This window comes from Salmo salar, chromosome 17, assembly GCF_965601325.2.
Source record: "Salmo salar chromosome 17, fSalSal1, whole genome shotgun sequence".
Taxonomy (NCBI): domain Eukaryota; kingdom Metazoa; phylum Chordata; class Actinopteri; order Salmoniformes; family Salmonidae; genus Salmo; species Salmo salar.
In genome coordinates, this window is record NC_138307.1 from 4252981 (window position 1) to 4273512 (window position 20532).

The following is a 20532-nucleotide window of genomic DNA, read 5'->3' on the forward strand; positions in this document are numbered from 1 at the left end:
CAATGCCAAAATCTACCGGCGTTTGGCAGGTGGCGGGTGTTTATTTTAGGCTCTGGAACTGGACTTGGCTCGGGTGGCTGAGGTCCTTGATGATCTTCTTGGCCTTCCTGTGACACTGGGTGGTGTAGATGTCCTGGAGGGCAGGCATTGTGGCCCCAGTGATGTGTTGGGCTGACCGCACCACCCTCTGGAGAGCCCTGCGGTTGCGGGTGGTGCAATTGCCATACAAAGCGGTGATGCGGCCCAACAGAATGCTTTCTGGTGCACCACTCCGCCAGGCTCTCAATTCCTCCCTATTGGCTGTTTTGTCTCTGTTGGTAACCAGGCCTCCCCAAGGCCATGTAGTAGGGGTGTGTCTGTCGTTATTCATGGAGAGTGAGAGTTGGGTTGGCTGATGCTCACAGCCATGTCTGTGTGTTTAGGAGTGTATGTGTGTGCGTTTTGTACTGTGTGTGCATGCATTTCTGCGAGATTGGGGTATGCTGAAACCCAGCTGTGTGTTTCAAGGAGGGCTCCCGAGTAGCGGTATTAGGCACTGCGTTGCTAGTAGGCGTCACGGCAGACCCGGGTTCGATCCCGGGCCGTATCACAACCGGCCATGATCGGGAGTGCCATAGGGCCTTCCGAGTTAGGGGAGGGTTTGGCCGGGGAGCTTTACAAGTAGGCCATCATTGTAAATAAAACTTTATAGTTTTACTTTATTTATTTAACATCTGGATGTATGTTACAGATACACAAGGAAGTAGACATACGATTAGGGGAGTCTAGATGGTAATCGGTCCAATTTCCTACTTGTTTTAACAGCACTGTTTAGACTGAGCATGTGTTTGCACAGACGCATAAAGCATTGCATCATTAGAGTACATTTGGGTATGCATGTACTTTTAGCATTGCACCGCATGAAATGATAACCTGCCTACTGATGTCATGAGTCTTCTTCCATTCATCACACCCTCAGCACCAGAGTCACCTGACACTGGACTACAAATTCCAATTGGGCAATGCTCAAATGCATTCTTTCTTCCTCCCTTCCTTGATGACTTGATTAGTGTAGGGTTAGGAACGATTCTATCATATACAGTAAGTAGCCTTTCACCAATCCAGAAATGTCAGATCAGTGATTGCTTCAAGGAAAGGAGGAAGGAAGGATGCATTTTAAGGGCCCAGCACTTTTCCCTTCGTCCTATTTTTCACTATTTTGACACGTGATTCCGCAGGCATTTCAGTATCTGAAAAACGTCTTCCATCAGGTTTTGACATCTGATTCAACCTATGACTAAGGCTGTGTACCAAATGGCACCCTATTCCGTATGGGTCCTGGTCAAAAGTAGTGTAGTACATAGGAAATATGGTACCATTTGGGAAGCTGACAGAGGTGTAAGGTATTCTACTTCTTTCAGAGGTTTAGAGTAGGCCCTATATTTAAGAGAAGGCCCCCCACGCTTTAAGCTGAACAGTTCCCTGGCAGTTTGTGCGTGGGGGGGTAGAGGGAGACCGAGATGATTGGATAACTGTATTACCATCAGGATGCAGCCCGCGCCTCGCTTCCGCATTACGCATGCTAGGAGTTTCAAAGGAGAGAGGGGGGGGAAAATAGGGAGAGAGAGAGAGAGGTAGACTCTTAAGATACATGACAGGCAGACAAAAGCACAGCAGCCCCATAGAGATGTGGCACACAGCAACGGAGGGGATGGAGAGAAGAGAAGGAATGGTTGGAGAGAGATTAACTATGTATGTGGGGAGGGGCAGGTGTAGGGTATTGTGGTGCAGTGGTTGCTACTGTGTGTGTGTGTGTGTGTGTGTGATATGTTTGAAAGACGCTGAGCTGTAGTTGCTGTTGCTTCGAGCTAGGTGGCACTGTTCGTCTGTTCCCATGTAGGGTGTGTGCGCAAGCATGTTTTCCAGCTGCTCCTATATGTGAACCTCGAGACTGAATTTAACAATAGTGGAAACTCCTTCCAGCTAATGATTCACCAATCCAATGGTTTTAAATACATGATGGGAAGTGTGCCTGTCCACACTTGGGGTAAAGGGTGGAGAATCGGGATAGTGAGACCCACTGATTCAGAGAATTGTATATATTTAGGTTGAGATGGCATGGTATGGTTGACACCGCATGTCACCTGTCAGAGTCGGGCGGTATACCGTATACCGGGGTATTTAGAAATGCACACTGGATGGTGTTTACATATACCGTCGATACCGTTCAAACTATTTTGTTAAAGTATTTGAACACATTGTAATATTTGTAGCTACTTTTTAAGTAAATACCTACAGTCAACTTGTCCAATGCGTTAGGAGATAAAGCAGACAGCGTTCTTCATTTTGCCTGTCACATCATTTTTCATGATGAAGCTTACCGTAGTTCCCCAGAACAGCAGCCAGTCAAGTGTTGGTTGTAAAGAGCACAATGGGAGAACGCGGGCGCAGCTGACTCCGCTGCGTTCTGTATCTATCGCTGAGTCTCTCTCTGCTGTGCGTCGCACAGGTGATGAACTTACACTTGTATGCAACTCACTACTAAATGTTTGCTATCAGATATCTTCTAACTGTCTAAGATGTGTTGTGCTCTCCAGCTGGGTTTTCGTTAGTTAGCTAAGTAAGTGGCTGAATTAATATGGAGATGGGGTGTTAGCTTTCTGCTGTGTTTGAGAATGATCTGTACAGCTGCCATTTTGTCCCTGTGCTTCCCACTAGTGTTTTCTCCCTCTCCATTCTTCTCCTCTCTGCTCCGTGGACACATCAAATCAAACTTTATTTGTCACATGTACCGAATACAACAAGTGTGGACCTTAACATGAAATGCTTACTTACAAGCCCTTAACCAACAGTGCAGTTCAAGAAGAGTTAAGAAAATATTTACCAAATAAATAATAAAAAGTAACACAATACAATAACGAGGCTATATACAGGGGGCACCAGTACCGAGTCAGTGTGAGGGGGTACAGGTTAGTCGAGGTAATATGTAAGTGTAGGTAGGGGTGAAGTGACTATGCATAGATAATAAACAGCGAGTAGCAGCAGTGTACAAAACAAAAGGAGTGTGTGTGTCAATGTAAGAGTGTGTGTGTCATTGTAAATAGTCCGGTGGCCATTTGATTAATTGTTCAGCAGTCTTATGGCTTGGGGGTTGACGCTGTTAAGGAGCCTTTTGGTCCTAGACTTGGCACTCCGGTACCGCTTACCGTGCGGTAGCAGAGAGAACAGTCTATGACTTGGGTGACTGGAGTCTCTGACAATTTTATGGGCCTTCCTCTGACACCGCCTATTATATAGCTCCTGGGTGGCAGGAAGCTTGGCCCCAGTGATGTACTGGGCCGTACACACTACCCTCTGTAGTGCCTTGCGGTCAGAGGCCGAGCAGTTGCCATACCAGGTGGTGACACAACCGGTCAGGATGCTCTCGATGGTGCAGCTGTATAACTTTTTGAGGATCTGGGGACCCATGCCACATCTTTTCAGTCTCCTGAGGGGGAAAATGTGTTGTTGTGCACACTTCACAACTGTCTTGGTGTGTTTGGACAATGATAGTTGGTTGGTGACGTGGAAACTCTCGACCCGCTCCACTGCAGCCCCGTCAATGTTAATGTTCTTCCATCAGACAAGCATGCGTCACAATTTTGTCATCTTTCACTTTCGCTTGTAAATGTCCACGTTCTAGCTATAGCTATACTTGTGTAACTTCATGAGCTGGATTTGCCCGTCTTTGCAATTAGTACACTCGTTAGCATTTTAGTTAAAAGCTTCCATGAAAATTTGCACTGACTGCCTGCACGTTTGACTCATCAGCTGAGCTGAGCGATAGGGTTAGATAAACAGTAAGCTTGCACGTGTGTGTACACACACACACACACACACACACACACACACACGGCTATTGGCTAGACAACCTGTATTGCCCTCTACTACCAATTTACATGCTACTCTAGGCTATCCTCGGTGCTAGTGTCCCGAGGCAAGACTAATTGAGGAGAGCTGTGTGTGTGACACTGAGGATGTGTGTATCAAGGAGTAGAGATGGCTCTCGCTCTCTACAGGTGCTTGTTTTTGAGCTGTTCGTGACACTGTGGGGTTTCTCTGAATCTCTCACCTCATCACATCCACATGAGTCAACTCTCTCATCCTCTCTGAGGGACAAAGTCATCTGATTTAGAAAGCGGTAGAGGAGGAAAAGAGCAGGGAAGAGAGAAGGAGAACGGAAGGGACAGAGGCACCCATCAATCACATAGTGGATATGCTTTTCTCTGCTGGCCCCTCCCTCCCTCCGGCTGATGCTTTGATGCGGCCAATTTCCTCTGGTTTGGGGCGTGGAGGTGTCAGGATATTGAATCATGGCAGAAAGGGAGAGTGAGAAGCGTGACATTCACACGGTGATGTATGATTTATTTCTACCCACCGTGTTATTGCTTATTGTTTTCTCGCCCCCCCCCCCCCCCCCCCCCCCCCCCCAGTTATGGGTGCAGATGATTTTGAAAAACACCCCCTCTCTCTCTTTCTCTGTGATTCTCTTCCTCTTTCTCACTCATTTTCTCTCACTCACTCCCTCTCGCTCTGTCTCGCTCTCTCTCTCTCTTTCTCATGCGTGTGTGTGCGCGCGCGTACACACACCTCCCTCCTATTCATCTCTGGCTCTCTCTTTCTTCATTCATTTGTGTCCCAGTGTTCTTCCTCTCTGTCTTTCTTCATTCATTTGTGTCCCAGTGTTCTTCCTCTCTGTCTTTCTTCATTCATTTGTGTCCCAGTGTTCTTCCTCTCTGTCTTTCTTCATTCATTTGTGTCCCAGTGTTCTTCCTCTCTGTCTTTCTTGTTTTCTTCTTCCCCCTGTTCTGATTGTCGTTCTCTTTCATTAAGTGGTCATTTCCTGTGCTAGCACTGTTTAATCAGAGCGTCACGCCACAGTGCTAATTTGTCAAGCGACAAATTCACGGCAGCGTATTGGAGGAGCGCTACCCTCTAATCTGCCGTCTGTCTGTCTGTCTCTCATTTTCTCTCTCTTCACCCTCTGTTCTCCATCCCTGTCTCCATCCAGCTCGTGGAGGCAACTGTGTCATTGTGTTTGACAGGTTCTGATTCTCCTGTCATATTTCATTTGACTATTTATTCCGATGCGTACACAACTCAAATCTTACTACTGCTGGACTGTGTTTGTTTGTGTTTGTTTGTTTTAGTGAACACAGTTAACCAATAGCGATTAACACATGGGAACACACACACACACACACAGACAAACAGACACACACTGTGCATATGTATGTTTCTGATTTTGTATGGCTAACTGGGTTTTCTAACTGGGTTTTCTGAACTGGCTTCATGGAATGCATTTTGCTGCCATGATAAGACAAGCTAGTCCTAACTTCAATGTAGTATTATTATTTTTGAACGCACAGATCACATTCGTATGCTGCTCTTGTTGGTATGCACTCACGCACCGGCTTGGGTTGACAGAGAGCGATAGAGCCATTCTGATCCCTATAAATCACATTATGTGGGAGGGGAGTAACAGTAGAGTTTGGCTGGCATTCACACACACATTCTCTCTCTCGCTCTCTCCGCTCGCTCGCCATCCCTCACGCTGTTGATTGATGGTATTTGTGGAGCACCACATACTCCTCCTGGCCTAGAGAATGCACAGCCCTCTCCCTACTGTTTGGTAGATAAGTCTGTTTGTGCGTTTGCGTATGCGTACGTGTGTGAGGAAGCGGGAGACGGTGTCTGTCTGTCAGGCTTATGCTAATGTTAAATGCATTTCCCACCCGTTTGCTTCCCACAGAGATGAATTGCAGCTGTATGTGCAAAGAGCATGAACATGAGCGTTTACTGTTGTGACACCACTACATCCATAAAAGGGTCTAACTAGGCCAGGTTGTCCCTCTGTCTGTTGGTAAGCACTCTGTCTTTGTTAACGGTCTGAACGCTTTCACACATTCTGACACCCGCTCACTCAGGTTTGACTTGCCACCCATTTGAAAATGGGCCATTTGCCTCTGTGTCTGGTTGGTGTACAGTATGTCTCTATTACAGCATGATAATATTGTATTTAAATGAGGAAAATACATGTTTTATTGTCACATACAATGGCTAGGTGCAGTGAAATGTGTTGTTTTACAGGGTCAGCCATAGTAATACCCCTGGAGCAAGTTAGGATTAAGGGCATATCAACAGAGTTTTATTTTTTTTTACCTTGTCGACCTTTCAGTTACTGGCCCAGCACTCGAACCGCTAAGCTACCATACCGCCCTATTGTTTCTACTCCTGTATGATTCCAGTCCTGTTGTGCCTATGTGCTTGTATTTCAGCTGGTGGCAGTGTTCGAAGCACAGGAGCTCCAGAGGGGGGCGACAGTGAGCCCAGCGGGCAGCGGCGGAGGCTCCACGGGCCACTCCAGCCCCAGCCCTTACTCCGATCCTGACCCCTACGAACGCCAGCCCCCCTACTTTCAGCCACCAAGAGGAGGAGAGATAGAGGTCAACGCCTACACCCTCAAGGCCAGTACGTACCACAGTACAGCACCACTAACTGATTTGAAGTTCAGGGCTATGGCATGAACACTAAAATTACACCCATGATTTGGTGTTGGTGTCGGACAGTGTTTGAATTGGGCCAGTACACAACTCAAATGTTCAACTGCTTGAGTACCGGCACCTAAATATAAAGACTAACTGCAGTCAAAATGTGTACTGGCACATACAGTATTTCAGTCCACTTCAACTATTGATATAGGATAGTAACACTGTTGGGTGGTAACATAGTAATTCATTAAAAAATATATATTATATATGCAGGGGCGCAACTTTCACTGGGGATGGGGGGGAACGTCCCCCCCACATTCTGAAATGGCATTTTTGTCCCCCTCCCCCCAGTTTTATCATTGGAATGCGATACAAAACAAAGCAACGGTGAGCTTTAGGACCATGCAGATGCATCCGAGCAGTCTGGTAGTCTGTTTGGAGTGTTTGTCCGACTTCATAACAAAATGTATGTATAAGAATTATGTCCCCCCACTTCTAAAACCAAAGTTGCTCCCCTGGTTTTACGTGTTCCTTGTATTAGTTAGTAGTGTTGCTCAGCCCTAGCCTATTAGTCGGGGAAACACCACGGCCGTGTCCAAAGTTTGTCTTGCCTACTCCTTACTAAAACTACATAATCTGCACTAATCAAACTACATACTATTAAGAGCGTACTGTTTAGTAAAAATGTATGCTGTAAGTAACAAATATCAACATTGTAGGCTCACACACACTGAGAATGTCATCTTTTTCTAAATTGTTTAGTAGATTCTCTTCCTCCATAGCATGCAGTGGATTCGTACTAAATGAATGAATGAGTGTAACGTTCTGGCATTTATAGCATACTCAATTTCACATATTATACATTGCACATACCCATAGTTGCATCCTAAATAGTAGGCCGCTGGGGTATCTGGACACTACCCACATCTCATGTTTTGTCATATGTTGTTTCACTGGCTGTGTGACAAATATGAGCATCCGACAGCGAAGTATGGCTGTTGAGCCAGAGGCTCTCCCTGTATATCCCAGCTTGGGGCCCTCCTAGACAGCTGAGCCCTTTTTGGAGGCTCTCCAGGGTTAAACAAACACTACGTTTCCCAGGGCTCTCCATGCTCCCCGGGTGGGTTTCACTTTAGCTGACTGCCAAGGCCAGGCTGAATGCAGGCACACGCGCACACACACACACTCATTAGATGGGAAAAACATTGGGGCTCTCTCTGTGTGTGTGTGTGTGGGAGAATGTGAACGAGTATGAGTGTGTATGAGATGGCGCGACAATGTACGTTTGTGAGTATACGTGTGCAGTTATAGGTGAGTGGTTGCATGACTACGCATACTTGCTTGCATGTTCATTTCACAACCTCACATAATTTGAAACTGCTATGTAAAGAGAAGCTCAGCTTTTAATTCACTGCCTGTGAAAGAGGATTTAAGTGCGGCTCTGGCATTCTTTGGGATAAGTCATGTCCTTTAATGTAAACATCTAGGCCAAGGTGTACCGTTACAGAAAAAACGTAACCTCTCACACTTTTCCCTACTCCACGTTTCCCTGCCTCCCCTACTTCTCTCTTCTCCTTTCCCTATCCCCCCTTTCTCCTCATATTCTATGCTTTCCTTCGTCCCCTTTTCTCTCTTCCTACTCCCACTTTTTTTCAGTCTCTCCTCCTCTCCCACCATCCTTTAGATGTTCCATGACCCAGAGCAGAGTGCCAGCCCCTCTGACCCCCTCGTCCGTCTTCTTTCTGCCACCCCCTACCACACCATTCACTACCTGCAAGTCACTGACCCAGCCCCCCCATCCCTCTCACCGCGTCCCCCCTAACCCCTGCTGTTCTGGGGCACAGCTCCTCGCTAACTCCTCCAGCACTCTGAGATGGGGCTCGGCCACTAACTGGATTAGCACTGTAGCCTGTTAGCATGCCCAGGGTCCAGCTGAGCATGAACACTTTTTTCAATGCCTCTCTTTTTAACCCTTTTTTAAAACCTTTTAGGACCCCTTCCTGCCACCCCTCAACCCCTTACTAACCAAGTTAGGACGTGACCCTGTGGAGCTCCCCCACATAGACTGAGACTAATTCAATAAGGCTGCTTTTGTCATCTCCACCTACTAACAAAAGCCTGGGTGGAGAATTCACTTAAACAGGCTCAGCCTAAACCCGATCATCCAGCCACTGCTATGACTGTCTGGCAGGGACCACTCTGTATGTGTGCACAGGGACCTTTTTTTGTTTTCTTTATCACTTAAGTTAAGCAGATTGGCTGTTAGCTGCATATCGTATCACATGCAGCTGGTGGCCGGCGTTGTGGGGAGAGAGAGAGGGGCAGAACACACAGAAATCTGGACTGAAGTCAGTAGTTCTACCAGTAGCCATTCTACTAGCTATGTGCAATATAAGTATGTCCCACTCGTTATATATTCATGTGTTAGGCTACTTCGCCTACACAGTGTTACACTCAACAAAAATATAAATTCAACATGCAATATACCATAACCCCACCGCCACCATGTGGCATTCTGTTCACAACGTTGACATCAGCGAACCGCTCGCCCACACAACGCCATACACGCTGTTTGCCATCTGCCAGGTACAGTTGAAACCGGCATTCATCCGTGAAGAGAACACTTCTCGAGTGTGCCAGTGGCCATCGAAGGTGAGCATTTGCCCACTGAAGACGATTACGATGCTGAACTGCAGTCAGGTCAAGACCCTGGCGAGGGTCACGAGCACGCAGACGAGCTTCCCTTTGTGCAGAAATCCTTCGTTTGTGCAAACCCACAGTTTCATCAGTTGTCCGGGTGGCTGGTCTCAGACAGTCCCGCAGGTGAAGAAGCCGAATGTGGAGGCCCTGGGCTGGCGTGGTTACACATGGTCTGCGGTTGTGAGGCCGGTTGGACGTACTGGGAAATTCTCTAAAACGACGTCGGAGATGGCTTACGATGGTGAAATTAATATAAAATTCTCTGGCAACCGCTCTGGTGGACATTCCTGCAGTCAGCATGCTAATTAAAATAAAATCAGATTGTATTTGTCACATGCGCCGAATACCACAGGTTTGGACCTTACCGTGAAATGCTTACTTTCAAGCCCTTAACCAACAATGCAGTTAAATAAATAGAGTTAATAAAATATTTACTAAATAATTGAGCAAGAGGTTGTTGTCCTGGCACCACACTGCCGAGTCTCTCACCTCCTCCCTATAGACTGCCTCATCGTTGTCGGTGATCACTGTTGTGTCCTCAGCAAACTTAATGATGGAGTCGTGCTTGGCCACGCAGTCGTGGGTGAACAGGAAACACAGGAGGGGAATAAGCACGCACCCCTGAGGGGCCCCAGTGTTGAGGATAAGCGTGGCAGATGTGTTGTTACCTACCCTTACCACCTGGGGGCGGCCCGTCAGGAAGTCCAGGATCCAATTAGTGATGAGCTTCGTGGGCACTATGGTGTTGAACGCTGAGCTGTAGTCAATGAACAGCATTCTCACATAGGTGTTCCTTTTGTCCAGGTGGGAAAGGGCCGTGTGGAGTGCAATAGAATGCATCATCTGTGGATCTGTTGGGGCGGTGTGCAAATTGGAATGGGTCTAGGGTTTCTGGCATGATGGTGTTGTGAGACATGACCAGCCGTCATGGCTACCGGGGCGGTAATCATTTAGGCAGGTTACCTTCGCTTCCTTGGACACAGGGACTATGGTGGTCTGTTTGAAACATTTAGGTATTACAGACTCGGCCAGGGAGAGGTTGAAAATGTCAGTGAGGACTCTTGCCAGTATGGCAACGCATGCTTTCAGTACATGTTCTGGTAATCCGTCTGGCCCCGCGGCTTTGTGAATGTTGCCCTGTTTAAAGGTCTTGTTCACATTGGCTACGGAGAGCGTGATCACACAGTCGTCCGGAACAGCTGGTGCTCTAATGCATGCTTCAGTGTTGCTTGCCTCGAAGTGAGCATTAAAGGCATTTCGTTCGTCCTTATAGGCTCGTGTCACTGTGCAGCTCGCAACTGTAGTCCGTAATAGTTTAAGTCCTGCCACATCCGATGAGTGTCAGAGCCGGTGTAGTAGGATTCAATCTTAGTCCTGTATTGATGCTTTTCCTGTTTGATGGTGTTCTTATAAGCGTCTGGCTTAGTGTCTCGCACCTTGAAAGCGGCAGCTCTAGCCTTTAGCTCGGTGCAGATGTTGCTTGTAATCCATAGCTTCTTTTTTGGGAAATGTACGTACGGTTAACCTCTCTAGGGTCGGCGGGACGAAATCGTCCCACCTACGTAACAGCCAGTGGAATCCTGTGGCGCATTATTCAAATACCTTAGAAATGCTATTACTTCAATTTCTCAAACATATGACTATTTTACAGCATTTTAAAGACAAGACTCTCGTTAATCTAACCACACTGTCCGATTTCAAAAAGGCTTTACAACGAAAGCAAAACATTCAATTATGTCAGCAGAGTACCCAGCCAGAAATAATCAGACACCCATTTTTCAAGCTAGCATATAATGTCACATAAATCCAAACCACAGCTAAATGCAGCACTAACCTTTGATCTTCTTCAGATGACACACCTAGGACATTATGTTATACAATACATGCATGTTTTGTTCAATCAAGTTCATATTTATATCAAAAAACAGCTTTTTACATTAGCATGTGACGTTCAGAACTAGCATACCCCCCGCAAACTTCCGGTGAATTTACAAAAAAATTTACTAAATTACTCACGATAAACGTTCACAAAAAGCATAACAATTATTTTAAGAATTATAGATACAGAACTCCTCTATGCACTTGATATGTCCGATTTTAAAATAGCTTTTCGGTGAAAGCACATTTTGCAATATTCTCAGTAGATAGCCCGGCATCACAGGGCTAGCTATTTAGACACCCAGCAAGTTTAGCACTCACCAAAGTCAGATTTACTATAAGAAAAATGTTATTACCTTTGGTGTTCTTCGTCAGAATGCACTCCCAGGACTTCTACTTCAATAACAAATGTTGTTTTGGTTCAAAATAATCCATAGTTATATCCAAATAGCGGCGTTTTGTTCGTGCGTTCAAGACACTATCCGAATGGTAAAGAAGGGTGACGAGCACGACGCATTTCGTGACAAAAAAATTCTAAATATTGCATTACCGTACTTCGAAGCATGTCAACCGCTGTTTAAAATAAATTTTTATGCCATTTTTCTCTTAAAAAAGCGATAATATTCCCGACCGGGAATCTGCGTTTAGGTAAAAAGACGAAAGAAAATAAAACATGGGGTCGACTCGTGCACGCGCCTAAGGCCATTGTCCTCTGATCGGCCACTTGCCAAAAGCGCTAATGTGTTTCAGCCTGGGGCTGGAATTACATCATTCAGCTTTTTCCCTCCTTCTGAGAGCCTATGGGAGCCGTAGGAAGTGTCACGTTACAGCAAAGATCCTCAGTCTTCAATAAACAGTGTCAAGAAGCTCAAGGAATGGTCAGCGAGGGCACTTCCTGTACAGAATCTTCTCAGGTTTTTGCCTGCCATATGAGTTCTGTTATACTCACAGACACCATTCAAACAGTTTTAGAAACTTTAGGGTGTTTTCTATCCAAAGCCAATAATTATATGCATATTCTAGTTTCTGGGCAGTAGTAATAACCAGATTAAATCGGGTACGTTTTTTATCCGGCCGTGTAAATACTGCCCCCTACCCCCAACAGGTTAATGTTGTGACAACGACATCGTCGATGCACTTATTGATGAAGCCAGTGACTGAGGTGGTATACTCCTCAATGCCATTCGATGAATCCCGGAACATATTCCAGTCTGTGCTAGCAAAACAGTCCTGTAGCTTAGCATCCGCGTCATCTGACCACTTCCGTATTGAGTGAGTCACTGGTACTTCCTGCTTAAATTTTTGCTTGTAAGCAGGAATCAGGAGGATAGAATTATGGTTGTATTTGCCAAATGGAGGGTGGGGGAGAGCTTTATATTTCTCTCTGTGTTTGGAGTAAAGGTGGTCTGGAGTTTTTTCTCCTCTGGTTGCACATGTGACATGCTGGTAGAATAAGGTAAAACGGTTTTAAGTTTGCCTGCATTAAAGGCCCCGGCCGCTTCTGGGTGAGCATTTTCTTGTTTGCTTACGGCCTTGTGCAGGTCGTTGAGTGCGGTCTTAGTGCCGGCATCGGTTTGTGGTGGTAAATAGACGGCTACGAATTATATAGATGAGAGCTCTCTTGGTAGATATTGTGATCTACAGCTAATCATGAGGTATTCTACCTCAGGTGAGCAATACCTTCAGACTTCTTTAATATTAGACATTACGCACCAGCAGTTGACAAATACACACACACCCCCGCCCCTCGTCTTACCAGACGTAGCTGTTATGTCTTCCCGAAACACGGAGAAGCCAGCCAGCCCTATATTATCCGTGTCGTCGTTCAGCCAAGTCTCGGTGAAACATAAGATATTACATTTTACAATGTCCCGTTGGTAGGATAGTCTTGATTGTAGATTGTCCAGTTTGTTTTCCAATGATTGCACGTTGGCCAGTAATATCGAGGGTATTCTTCCTCCCTTTTCTCTGTCTTTTCTTCACGCTGATGACGGGTTTGGGCCTTGTCTTGACAAAGCAATATGTATTTTACGTCTTATTCGGAAAAATCATCCAGTTCGAGGTGAGTAATCGCTGTTCTGATGTCCAGAAGTTTTTTTCGGTCATAAGAGTCGGTAGCAGCAACATTATGTACAAAATTAGTTTCAAACAACGCAAAAAAACGAATAAAATAGCACAGTTGATTAGGAGCCCGTAGAACGACAGCCCACCCTTCCGGCGTCACGCTCCCTCAAAACATGAGACATCTGTGGCATTGTGTTGTGTGACAAAATTGCACGTTTTAGAGTGGCCTTCTATTGTCCCCAGTTCAAGGTGCCCCTGTGTAATGATCATGCTGTTTAATCAGCTTCTTGACATGCCACACCTGTCAGGTGGATGGATTATCTTGGCAATGGAGAAATGCTCACTAACAGGGATGTAAACAAATTTGTGCCCAGAATGTGAGAGAAATAAGCTTTTCGTGCTTAGGAAACATTTCTGGGATCTTTCATTTCAGCTCATGAAACATGGGATCAACACTTTACATGTTGCATTTATGTTTTTGTTCAGTGTCCATGGTCTTGTTTTATGATCGGTCATGATGTCCTACTTATGTGCCATAACCAGGGCACAGAGTTTTTTTCTGGTCATAGTTTTTTCCTGTGGTGAGTACATTTTTCACTTCAGTTTACTCCTCAATTCATGTACCTTGTTTGGAAAGCGAGATAGCGGCAGACAGCAGTAGTTCCTTCGCTAGGCTCTGTGGTGAGGAAATACTTCTGGCCCCAGTCATAACACTGGGTGTTGTTTAGTGGTACAATTTGACGTGTGTGTGGATGTGCTATAGCACTGTCGAGCAGGTAGAGGACAGGGTTGGAACCTGGTTGTTTTAACAGTGTGATTGAGCCCCACCAGAGTCCCAGTTGGATGATTAGACCTGCATCGATCGCTGTACTGCACTGAGCACACACTGGTGTCAGCACACTCCCGTCGACACACACACGTACTCCTGTCGGCGAGAGGGGAAGACAGTCCTTATCACTGCGTCCCATGAGCACCCTGGGCAGGAGGGTTCTATTGATCTGACGAGACAAGATCACTCTGGGCGCATACACAGACATGCCACACACAGACACGCGCACACTCACACACAGGACTGCATGCAGCCAAATGGGAATGGTTATTTCATTTGTGGCTATCCCTTTGTTTAGCCATTTTGAAGAGTGAGTTTTTTTTTCGAGATTATTTTTCTATTACAGATTACAAACTGAATTAGCAGTCCATTAGGATACATACTCCTCAATGGATTATCATTAAACTAAACATTGTGACAAAGACAGAGAAGACTGAACAATCTACTGCCCTCTCTTCTGGGCCATGATCTCCCATGAACGTCTGCTCTAGGGTCAGAGGTCGAAGATGTTTATCTGTATGGGGCGGGACCTCTGAAAATTCTACTTAAAAGTGTGTGTTAGGATTTGCTTCTTAAAGTGGGAGCATTGAAGAGAGACATTTAACTGATCTGTAGTTAAACTCTGATCACCAAGGTAGAGGTTTTCCTGGTCAAGTCAGGTGAAGGAGAACTCGGCCCAAATTATGTGTACTCAGCCTCTTCACATACCCAAAGCATTGGTACTTTTCATGACTGAGCTGGTATTTGGTAAGGCTGGGAATTGCCAGGGACCTCTCGATATGATATTATCATGATACGATACTGTGCCTTCAGAAAGAATTCATACCCCTTAACTTATTTCACATTTTGTTGTGTTATAGCCTGAATTCAGAATGGATTAAACATTTTTTTTTTTTTTTTACTCACCCGTCTACACATTATACCCCATAATGGCTACGTGAAAACATGCTTTTTGCCAATTTATTGAAAATGAAATACAGAAATAACTCCGTTACATACGTATTCACACCCCTGAGTCAATACTTTGTAGAAGCACCTTTGGTGGCGATCTCAGCTGTTTGTCTTTATGGATAACTCTTAAGAGCTTTGCCTGGATTGTACAATATTTACCCATTATTCTTTTTAAAATTCATCAAACTCTGTCAAGTTGATTGTTGATCTTTGCAAGACAGCCATTTTCATGTCTTTCCATAGATTTTCAAGCCAATATAACTCAAAACTGTAACTAGGCCACTCATGAACATTCAATGTCGTCTTGGTAAGCAACTCCAGTTTTGGCCTTGTGTATTAGGTTAATGTCCTGCTGAAATTAGAATTAATCTCCCAGTATCTGTTGGAAGATGTATTCCATTTCTTTTTATCCCCCCAAAAACCTCTAGTCCTTGCCGATGAAAAGCATACCCATAACATGATGCAGCCACCACATGCTTGAAAATATGAAGAGTGGTACTCGGTGATGTGTTGTGTTGGATTTGCCACAAACAACCATTTTTCCAGTATTACTTAAGTGACTTGTTACAAACAGGATGCATGGTTTGGAATATTTGTATTCTGAACAGGCTTCCTTCTTTTCACTCTGTCATTGAAGTTACTCCATAATATTAACCTAAATGTTGTTGATCCATCCTCCGTTATCTCCTCTCACAACCATTTAACTCTAACTGTTTTAAAATCACCATTGGCCTCATTGTGCCGGTCTTTATATGTACCACAGAAGAACCAAGAAATGAAGAGCGACACCATGGCTGTCTTTTTGGGATTTTATGTAGATCTGCAATGGTATTATGAAAAGTTGGTGCATTGAATACTGATGTATTCCTAAACTATCTGACAAGTTGTTCTTTCTGTTTTCACGGACCCACACAATCACATTTATAGATAAAGCAATAATGTTTAGAATAAAATAATGAGCAAACTTCAATACAAAGACTGTATAATAGTAATTTTTAGACAATATAACCATACCTGCAATTGTATTATGAAAAGCCAGGACAGGAATACATCATTCTTCAATGCACGATCTGACAAGTTGTTTTATAGAGGAGCATGAAGAAAAGTAAAACACATATCCTGTCTCACATCTTCATGTATTTGTGTGCTTAATTTAACATTATGGACTTCTACACAAGAGTAATCAGCGACACATACATTTCTCTTTGTGTTTTCACGGACTGAGGAGAACGGGAGCTACGGGTAGTACCAGGGTGTTAGTAGGTGATGTAAGCACCCAGATGAAATAAAATAATTGTTTATAAAATAAAAATCGAATATGTTAATATCATCCAGCTATTATAGCTAGCACCTTAACATCAACAGGCAGTACTAGTAGTGCAACAAATGAAAATATAATTCAAAAGTAAGACTCCTAGCGATCTGATTCCCCCTTCAGTCTGAACTTGGAACATTCTTGTTCGCGAGCTTGGGCCTCTGAACCTTAACCTGGATGTTCTGTTCTGTGTTGTGTACTTTTCTAAGGCACTGCATCTCCGTGCTAGAGGTGTCACTACAGACCCTGGTTCGATTCCAGGCTGTATTGCAACCGGCCGTGATTGGGAGTCCCATAGGGCGGCACACAATTGGCCCAGTGTTGTCCGGGTTAGCGCTTGGCCAGGGTCGGCTGTCATTATAAATAAGAATTTGTTCTTAACTGACTTGCCTGGTTAAATTAAATAATAATAAAAAATATCCAGCTGTGTGTATCTGTGCTCTTACGTATGTGTATGTGTGAACGTAAAGTGTTCATGCATATGTGTTTTAGATTGTGTTTAAATCATATTGAGATGTCATGCGGGTAGGTCCACCAGTAAGAGAGACTGGGCCAATATTGGTTGTACAGCTGTCCATTAAGGTTTTACTAGGCTACTGCTTCTATATACAGAACCCTTTTTAAATCTACCCTATGTGTACAAATGGGAAAGATCTGGGTTTGGGGTGTACCAAGAGTTGTTGCCTGGTCTCTGCGCCTAGATGTCATGAGCCACTTTTAGACATTCTAAAGTATAATAATAAAAAGAATAATAATAATAATGTTTAGTTAATTTAAGCATCAGTCAGAGAACCTAGAGTAATTGAGAGCGATAAAGACAGACACATGCACAGAGTAACAGACAGGCTGTGACAGTGAGACAAATGGGACACAGATCCAAGTGACATAGAGAGGATTAAACACAGAGCTTTACCACAGACAGACAATACATCATCCCATAACAGCAGCAGTGTTGGGTTAAACATTGGGGACACTATTCTAAGGTGTCTGTTTCTATGTACATCCTTGGAAAAACGGGCTTCCAGATGGTAGGCCTATTATAGGAGCATGGCACTGTAGGGGTTTGGAAAGTGGTCGTTGAGGGGGATGTATTTCTGGATTCCTTTACTTTGTGTGTGTGTGTGTGTTTACTCTAGTAGAGAGCACCTCCTGGTAGGTCTGGTCTGAGGTTGTCTGCCCTCAGTCAGACAGCCAGTATGGTTGAGGGTGACTTGCTTGGCTGACGTGGTCAGCAGCCTGGGTGGGTCACCACTAGAGCAAGGAGCAGTTGTCCTGGTCAGACATCCTCTGCAGAGGAATCAACCGTTAGGCCTTACGTACCGCCGCTACCATCGGGACGGAGTTTCCATCATGGTCCAAACGTCGACGCAAGGTCTAAGGAGCTAAGGGGGACTGGCCTATGAACTTTTTTCTAACCAACTCTCTTTAGGTTACAGTCGTATAAAAAGCTCAGCTGCCCCTACAGCTCTTAGATGTGGTTTTACATGATATGTCCCGAATGGCACCCTAGTCCCTATGTAGGGCACTACTTATGACCAGGGCTCACCCTGTTAGGGAATATGGTGCCATTTGGGAGTTTACCTGTACAGGCCTATTTGAGCTCTGATGCCGCTTTTAAAAATGGAGTGAAAACGTTTTCCTCCCCTGTAGTTCAGTGTACCTCTCTGGTACCCCAAGCCGTTTCATGTGGTGTAATTGTCTTGATTGCGTAAGGGGGAGTGGGCTAGGTTGCAAGGCATGGGTGGGGCAGCAGCAGCTGGTCAGATGGACTTTCCATTTAAGGAGGGGTGGGGGGCGCAAAGTGTCTCCCCGCTCACTCGCTTTTTCTCTCCCTCCCTCCTGCCCTCTGTCCCTCCGATACTTATTTCATCCTCTCGTCAAAAAGCTACTAAGGCACCACGAATGCTCCTGTAAGACTCTTTTAAAAACTCATGTTACGATTTCAAACCGTCATCAGGTATCTTGACGATTTGAAATCTTGCGCAGATTTACAGGGGATTTGTGTTGGAGCTTCAATTGGAAAACAGTGCCTAACTTAATACCAGGCGTAGATCAGTTTACACAAACACAATCAGTGTATTACTGCATGAGGCTCACATTTGCATTGATGGAAAACATTCACCTCCTCTCTGTCTGTCTTTTCCAGACACCCCTCTACTGGTGAGGAGCAGCAGTGACTCTGCCCTGGCCCCGCCACTGGAAATTGTGACACCTCCCCCTGATGACCTCAATGCCAGACCAGCTGAAACGGTGAGAAAGATTTTGTCTTAAAGTACAAACTGTGCTCAGCTGAGTAAAATACAGCAAGCCTAGAAAATGTAAAACAAAAAAAGTCCATGAGTCTGTTTGTGTCCAGAGATGTGGTTGGAGTCTAGATCCCTCACATTCAAATCTGTACCTCAAAGACAGTCCCACTGCTTTAAAAAAAATGATTCCCTGCTAATCAGGTTGGGGACTGATTTTAGACCTGGGAAACCAGGTGGGTGCAATTAATTCAGGTACAACCGAAACCAGCAGTAATTTGGACCTCCTGCAGGGCCTAAAATGTCATTTCCGAATTAATTTCTACCGTTTTGTTTAATATCTAGTAATGCACAAGGAAATCTGACTCCTACCGTTATAGCTATCCCACCTCGCGCAGCAATACTGCCTGTGACTGAAGTGCTGAACGTTGTTTTTAGAAGCAATGCGCACAGGCATAAAAATTGGTCTAATTTACTCTAAAGTCTACTAAAGTGAGACTTTGTCCTCGCGTTTCTTGGCAATTTACTTTGTTTTGTTCACATGGTTGTTTTTCAATGTTTGATTTTGTTTCCACTGTCAGCCTCTACTAGTGAGATTCTCACAGGCACAAGTGATGACTTGAGTGGCCCTCTTACCAAGGTAACCTTAAGGGGCAGCTGAACATTTTTCCCTCTGTGATATTTTGGTTACAAGAATATTACATTAAATTGAGCAATATACCATCTGTTTTTTGTGTTATTTTTTTGGTGTAATTATACCGAAAACAATATTTTGTCTGGTAAAACAATTGTGAGTGGCTGGTAGATTTCTTTATCTTCCTGCCACAGTGGATTTGAACACCCCTGGTCTAGAGGTTAATTTATGTATTCTCTCTGTTTGAGACTTGACTATGTTTCCACCACCCGACAACTTGACAACTTACTTACTTGTCACCCTGACAAATCACTATGTTGCCCTGTCCCTGTGTTGGAGGACATGCAGTTGTACTCTTACCCCTATACCTCTATCTTTACCTCACACCTGTCCCCTCTTCAGAAAGCAGACTCCTACAGTCACTCCTTATAAGAGGCTCTGCCAAGCGTGTATACACACGCACACACACACAATGATCCCTCAGCCTCCCAAACAGTCCGTGACAGGGGCATGGAAGTATGATCTGTCTGGCTTGACACGTCTGTGTCTCTCCATTGTCTTTACCCGTAACCCTCTCTTCCCCTGTTTGGGAACGCTCCCTGTATCACCTATTGTATTCCTATCCTCTCTTCCTAGTCTGCAGGCTATTGCTACCTGTAACTCCTCCATGCCCCCCCCTTCTCCCTCCCTCCTTTTTGTCTCTCCTTCTCTAGCACACCCTCTCCCTCCTCCTTGCGCCCTCTAGCTCATTCTGCCCATCCTTTTCTCCCTCCCTCCTTTCCTCCGAGCAGCCCTGTGGTCAGTCATTTCCTCTCCCTGAGGTTGTTTTTAATCCTCAAGGCTAGCAGCACCTGCGGCCCTCTGTGAGACCTCACCGCCAAGCCCCCCTCCCAACCACAGAGTTATTTTTGTCCTGGGTCTCACAGCACACTCATAAAATATGTCTCTGTGCGATCGTGGCTTGTGTGATTTTATTTATTTCTGCCCATTTTCCTCTGAGACAGTGCTTCCCAATGTTCTTGTTTTCACATTTAACATTGGTGTAAATGAAGGTACGTGTGTAACTGGCCTCTGTCCTGTAAACCTATATGTTGCGTACCAATAGCAATAACAGCATTGGACTAGTGGAGGCATGGGCTTTCTTATACCAGTCATTTCCTTTCAAATCAGCGAAGGGATGTGAACAGGAGAACACTTTGGGATGAAGAAGAGATAATTGGGACACAATCATGGATAGAGAGAGAGAAAAAGGGATGCCGCCCCTTCTCAAAATCAAATCACATTTGTCTGTCCTTCTGCCTGTCCTTCTGCTGGCTCCTGCATGATGGGATGGGGCTTTTGCATATTTGAGTCACTCTCTCGTTCTGATGGATGGGAGAGAGGGACTGCCCCCCCCCCCCCCCCCCCCC

The 20532-nt window shown here is 45.0% G+C and overlaps 1 protein-coding gene across 1 annotated transcript in view; it reads left to right on the forward strand.

Annotated features, from left to right (window-relative positions):
* Nucleotides 1-20532, forward strand: part of pard3ba (par-3 family cell polarity regulator beta a) — a 189249-nt gene that overhangs the window by 42406 nt on the left and 126311 nt on the right. Inside the window, exons 3-4 of the mRNA XM_014151297.3 lie at nucleotides 6297-6489; nucleotides 18393-18496. Coding sequence (XP_014006772.3) covers nucleotides 6297-6489; nucleotides 18393-18496 — 297 coding nt within the window. The remainder of the gene's footprint in view (nucleotides 1-6296; nucleotides 6490-18392; nucleotides 18497-20532) is intronic.